Raw genomic sequence first — 6,000 nt, 5'->3', positions numbered from 1 at the left:
TGCTCAAAACCCCCCATTTAGACTGGCCCACTAGGCTAAAAATGGACCCGCCCATCTCGCATTTCCACACTGGATTCCACATCTCCTGCCACTTCTTAACAACATCTTCCTAAAATGAACCACTTGGCCTCCGCCTCATCTGGACCTCCATGTCAACATGAATATGTCTAAGAGTTTCATTGGCAAAACAATTGAGGAGCTGATGGTTGGGATTAAAAAGCTCCTGATTGGTAATAGTTATTACTGAAAACACTATAGATAATCGTGTATGCCGGAGATGTCTGAGTACTATCTATCCTAAATGTAATGTCTATATATATAAAAACAATATATTTTTGTTACGTAACTACTGTGTATGAAAGTACCATGTGTGTCAAATGTGTGTATGTAACACAAAAGCTGTAAAAACAAAAACACAAAGTAGCTTTGGTCCTCTGAAGAGTTGGTGGGTGGGCCAATAAAAAAGTCAAAACGTTTTAATCAAGAATGAAAAATGTCCAATTTATGCACACACACAACGTGAGCTGCCATCTCATAATTCAAAAATGCTTTATTAATTTTGTTCTGTGAGGCAAGCCTTGTTTGTATATACACATGATTTGTCATTTTTTTCTAGTTCCACACTGTGGATACTGGTATTCAAAATGGTGATGAGAACCCTTTTACACACAACACAAGACAAGGCACAGTGCCAATTCAATATGGCAACCATTACAAAGCTATGCAAAGGGGTTTAGACCAAATGAAAAGTAATCCCTCCGTCAAATTACAAGTTGTATCCATTGGGTTTCCCTTCATGCTTGGTTTACTGTTTTATAAATTAATCTGCCTTGTCCTCCCTATTTCCCAGCAGGCATTAGGTAGGGAACATGGAGTTATTTCTGGGTCGCACAGACTGCCTCTGCATCTCGTACATGTTCACATAAGATGATAGGAGGTCATCCATTTTGTAACCCTGAAGAGGAGACAAACACAGTTGTTGGGGTATGCACGTTGAGGCAAAGGTAAGTCACATTCTCTAGTGAAGTCACTACAATCGTTTGTGAAGGTCACTTGTTACGCCCTCAACAAACACTATCAGCACTTTGGATTCACACAAAATGTACACGTGCTGATTTATAGGAGGTAACATCTCTCATTCTGCCTCTCGTTTGAGAGCGAAGACGTAATGGCCACTTACCAATGAGGTCTCACAAAGGAAAGAGTTCCCTTTGACCAGGTTGCCAATGGTCATGTGGAAGTAGGTGCTCCCGCTGGACCAGTTGGTGATGCGGTTGAACAGGTGCATGACCAGCAACTCCTGAGGTTTAGGGTAAGATCAAAAGGTCATGTTTGGTTAAAACAGGGAAGGTCAATACTTTATAGTGCTGATGGTGGCAGAAGTGGGATCCTAGCTTGGTGTTGTGGTGCAGCGTATGGAGTTCACGTGTAAGCATCTCAGATTTGTGGTTTTAAGAAAAGGTCAGCATAGTTACTGTGTATGACCATCTGGCAGGAAATGCCCTCTAGATGTAAGTCAAATGATCTGATAATGGTGATAAAATGGAAATAATCATATACAACTATTGTGCTTTTACCTTTGTTTTGGGGTCGATAAAGCTGACTCCTTGCTTGCTGATTGCAATCTGGACAATACTCGGGTAACTCGGTTCAGAGGTTTGCTGTGAAGCAAGAGCATACAGAAAGTCAACACTGGCATGAAAAGTTTGGTGTGTCAACATGCATCATTTTCATATTTACATCAGACACTCTTATCCAGAGCCTCGTTATTCTTATTGTGTTACTTTTAATTATTACTTTTTATTTTAGTCTACTTGGTAAATATTTTAAGTAAGCATTTCACCGTAAAGTCTACACTTGTTGTATTCGGCGCATGTGACAAATAAAGATTGATTTGATTTGACTTTTTTTGATTTGACAAGGGTGAAGTGACTTGCTCAAGTGCACATCGACAGATTTTTCACCTAGTCAGCTCAGGGATTTGAACCAGCAACGCCCAACAATCTTAACCACTAAGCTACCTTTGACTTGAGCTATCTCCCAACGTACCTTTACTTCAAAGAAAGCACAGCCGAACGTCGGCCAGTGGCAGATGCCTTTTAGGAAGGCCACTTTAGCCTCGTCCAAGGTGATCCCGGCCTGCTTGTTGTAGGAGGAGATGATGTGCTTTAAGGGAAGAAGAAAACAACAGATTCAGAAATGCGAGTTTCAGTATTTCTTTACTACTATATGCTTTCAATCATTACCATATGCATGATATAAATCTGGGCAAAATGTGTCATAGTGATGCTATTGATACACTGTTGGGGTATTGGCTGAATAACTAGACTTGAGGTCATGATGGTAGTTCTAATTGCAGAAAGAATCCTTTATTGAAATGATTGAAATGAGCCATCTGCTTAAGTAATAGCAGTGGTGTAAAGTACATTAATAAAAATACTTCAAATAACTACTTAAGTAGTTTTTTGGGGGTATCTGTACTTTTTTTTTTGTGACAACTTTTACTTTCTACATTCCTACAGAAAATAATATACTTTTTACTCCAAACATTTCGTAGTCGTAGTCTGGCTTTTTTTATGGAGGTTTTGGAGCAGCAGCTTCTTCCTTGCTGAGCGGCCTTTCAGGTTATGTCGATATAGGTCTTGTTTTACATTGGATATAGATCATTTTGTAACTGTTTCCTCCAGCATTTTCACAAGGTCTGTTCTGGGATTGATTTAAACATCAGCTATCTGAGCAGCTAACCGATCGCTGCAGCTGTACATAGCCTATCTGTAAATAGCCCACCCTATCGACCTACCTCATCCCCATATTGTTTTTATTTACTTTTCTGCTCTTTTCGCACACCAGTATTTCTACTTGCACATCACCATCGGCTCATCTATCACCCCAGTGTTAATTTTCTAAATTGTAATTACTTCGCTATTATGGCCTCTTTATTGCCTTACCTCCTCACGCCATTTGCACACACTGTATATAGATGTTCTTTTTTTTCTATTGTGTTATTGACTGTATGCTTGTTTATTCCATGTGTAACTCTGTGTTGTTGTTTGCAAAGAGGCACTGAGTTTGAAGGTAGGCCTTGAAATACATTAACAGGTACACCTCCAATTGATTCAAACGATGTCAATTACCCTATCAGAAGCTTCTAAAGCCATGACATCATTTTCTGGAATTTTCCAAGCTGTTTAAAGGCACAGTCAACTTAGTGTATGAAAAGTTCTGACCCACTGTAATTGTGATACAGTGACATATAAGTGAAATAATCTGTCTGTAAACAATTGTTGGAAAATTTACTTGTATCTTGTAATTTACTTGCACAAAGTAGAAGTCCTAACTGAATTCCCCAAACTATAGTTTGTTAACAAGAAATTTGTGGAGTGGTTGCAAAATGAGTTTTAATGACTCCAACCTAAGTGTATGTAAACTTCTGACTTCAACTGTAAAAGTCATATTTGTGTCATCTTCCTCCTCCTCTTCTCCCTCCTCTTCTCCCTCCTCCTCCTCCTACTCCTCCTCCTCCCTCCTCCTCCTCCTACCTTCTTCCAGTCCTCTGGGGACATGGTTTTCATCTCATCAGCCGGCACCAGCTCTTTCAGCATCCTGGGAATCATGACAAACTGGGATTTGTCCGTGTCCACTTTGACCCTGAACAGCAGGCCAGCCAGGCTGATCATCTCCTCCTTGGTACACTTGTGGTAGCCACGCAGGTACTTTGGCAACTCCTGAGGGGGAGAGGTTTGTGTATGAGTGATGGTGAAGAACTGGGTGGATGGATGGATGGATGGATGGATGGATGGATGGTGTGTGTGTGTGTGTGTGTGTGTGTGTGTGTGTGTGTGTGTGTGTGTGTGTGTGTGTGTGTGTGTGTGTGTGTGTGTGTGTGTGTGTGTGTGTGTGTGCGTGCGTGCGTGCGTGCGTGCGTGCGTGTGTGCGTGCATATGTGCTAGTGTGTGTGTGTGTGTGTGTGTGTGTGTGTGTGTGTGTGTGTGTGTGCGTATGTGTATGTGTGTTTTCTGCTGGACCTGTGGGAAGTGGAAAGTAAGGTCAGCGGTCAGGTCTCTTCCTGGGGTCACGTTGAACCACAGCTTCCTCATGAAGATGACCAGGTAGGGCATGGTGGCCGGAGCTCCTGAAAAACAGTGACCCTCAGACCTTCTAGCATAGCATAGCATAGCATAGCAGTTTCAATCCACTGACAACTTGGTGGGTGTAAGGGTCTACTTTGATATTTTGCATACATTATATTATGCTTTTGCCTGTTTTTTTGCGCAACCATCTTAAAGCACTGACAATTTGGTGGCCACATGTTCATTGTATCTGTTCAATTCAATAATGTGCCTTACCCTCTGTTTTACCACCTTTTCTTGCCTCTCTGACTTTCTTTGTTTTCTTAGGTTGGTCTGTGGTCTGCCTCAAACTGTCAAAGAAGTAGTTTTGATCCTCCAAGCTCATCACCTGAAAGCAACAAAGCAAGAAAATGTTTACGTGCACTCATTCGCACTATCAACACAAACTTAAGCTGTGGCTTGAAAATGTTTTTTTTTCTCTCCAAAAAGTTGTGATAAGGACTTGAAATTAACCTTGTTTGGCGTTTTCATGAAGAGACCGTAACCGTCAGCTGAGGCCAGAATGAGCTTGTAGGCAATATTACGAACAAGGTCACGAATCCTAGTTGTTGAAGTCACCTCGAAGAGCTAAATTAAAGAGTAACACATAAGACAAGATACATTATATTGTGATAGACATAAGATAACTGTACTAAACAAGTACAATGGAATTATGTGGCTCACCTCAGTTGAGTCATTGGGGAAGTGGATTTTATGGAAGATTTGGTTGCTGTTCTGTTGAATGGCATCCACCTCCACCTGATGGGGAGGCAGCTTCCTGGGCTCCATACTACAACCAGAGGACAGTAGCGTTAATTTCCCCCCACTCATTTTAGTACGTAATACCTCAATACCAGATATTGTAGCATCGTTAGCACAACACCAGAAACCTTGTCCAAGTGATTCAGATTGAGACCTCTTGGTAACTTGGCTTAGGTGTTGAATTCGCAGGGGCATTGGTTCGAGTCCCAGTCGCACCCCCAAATTCATTGCAGTGTGTTTTGGAGCCGTACCTGAGCAGCATTTGTAGCCGTTGGAGGCAGTCTGCAGCCAGGGGCTCTCTGGGCCGTGACTCTAGGAAACGCTGGGTGTACCTCAGCAGGGACTGGCTGGGGGAGAAAAGGCCGGTGCACAGCCACATGAGCTGCCAACCATAGTCTACACTCATCCTGCGAGAAGGAGAAAGAGAGAGACAGAGAGAGTGAGAGGGGGAAGATGGAGATAATGGTGGGGTGAGAGAGAGAGGGATGAGAGTAGAGAGAGAAGGGAAAGATAGCAAGAGATAGAGAGCATTTTTATCATAGAATAAGAAATCGAGCACCATACATACATACATACATACATACATACATACATACATATACATGATTATTTCCTAGTAATACATGTGCAATAGCTGACATGACAGTTTATCGGTGGTCATTACCACACATACCTGCTGCTGTTACTGGTCATCTGCCTCATGATCTGGCAGTAGACCTCGTCCTGTAAAGGTACATGCTGAGTGGCCGGACCAAAGATCTGGTCAGTCAGCTCTATGGGCTGGCGGACCTGTTTGATAGGGTAATCTCCCATGTACTTTAGGATAGGTGAGGGAAAGGTTAAGGACAACAGGAAAACTCCACTTGGAGAGACATTTTTGTGGGGTAATTCGGTAAATGCTACTTCATTGAATTATTATTCTTTTTATTCACTTTTAGAGGTCTTCAGTTCTAATAAACACAGGTATAATCAGTCCCGAGTGTCTTCTTCAAATATCTCCAGTGTTAGCCTCAATAGCAACATGAACATCATCAAATGGCTCTAAATTAAAGGGGAAGTTCAGGATTTTACAACTTGAAATTAGATGGGTTTTTCACCCTGAAAGAATCTATGGCCAGGAAAAACTGTA

General features: G+C 41.9%; 1 protein-coding gene across 1 annotated transcript in view; it reads right to left on the bottom strand.

Moving 5' to 3' along the window:
- Positions 1-532: 532 nt before the first annotated feature.
- The window catches only part of LOC112260183 (unconventional myosin-VIIb), a 29,018-nt gene continuing 23,550 nt past the window's right edge, over positions 533-6,000 (bottom strand). Inside the window, exons 38-48 of the mRNA XM_024435092.2 lie at positions 5,545-5,698; positions 5,123-5,278; positions 4,794-4,899; positions 4,584-4,697; positions 4,347-4,458; positions 4,026-4,132; positions 3,540-3,725; positions 2,050-2,166; positions 1,578-1,661; positions 1,181-1,300; positions 533-955 (exon numbers count right to left, since the gene is read on the bottom strand). Coding sequence (XP_024290860.1) covers positions 857-955; positions 1,181-1,300; positions 1,578-1,661; positions 2,050-2,166; positions 3,540-3,725; positions 4,026-4,132; positions 4,347-4,458; positions 4,584-4,697; positions 4,794-4,899; positions 5,123-5,278; positions 5,545-5,698 — 1,355 coding nt within the window. The 3' untranslated portion in view covers positions 533-856. The remainder of the gene's footprint in view (positions 956-1,180; positions 1,301-1,577; positions 1,662-2,049; positions 2,167-3,539; positions 3,726-4,025; positions 4,133-4,346; positions 4,459-4,583; positions 4,698-4,793; positions 4,900-5,122; positions 5,279-5,544; positions 5,699-6,000) is intronic.

This window comes from Oncorhynchus tshawytscha, linkage group LG10 (assembly GCF_018296145.1).
Source record: "Oncorhynchus tshawytscha isolate Ot180627B linkage group LG10, Otsh_v2.0, whole genome shotgun sequence".
Classification (NCBI taxonomy): domain Eukaryota; kingdom Metazoa; phylum Chordata; class Actinopteri; order Salmoniformes; family Salmonidae; genus Oncorhynchus; species Oncorhynchus tshawytscha.
The sequence above is the reverse complement of the archived record's forward strand: the minus strand, read 5'-3'. Positions and strand labels throughout refer to the sequence as shown.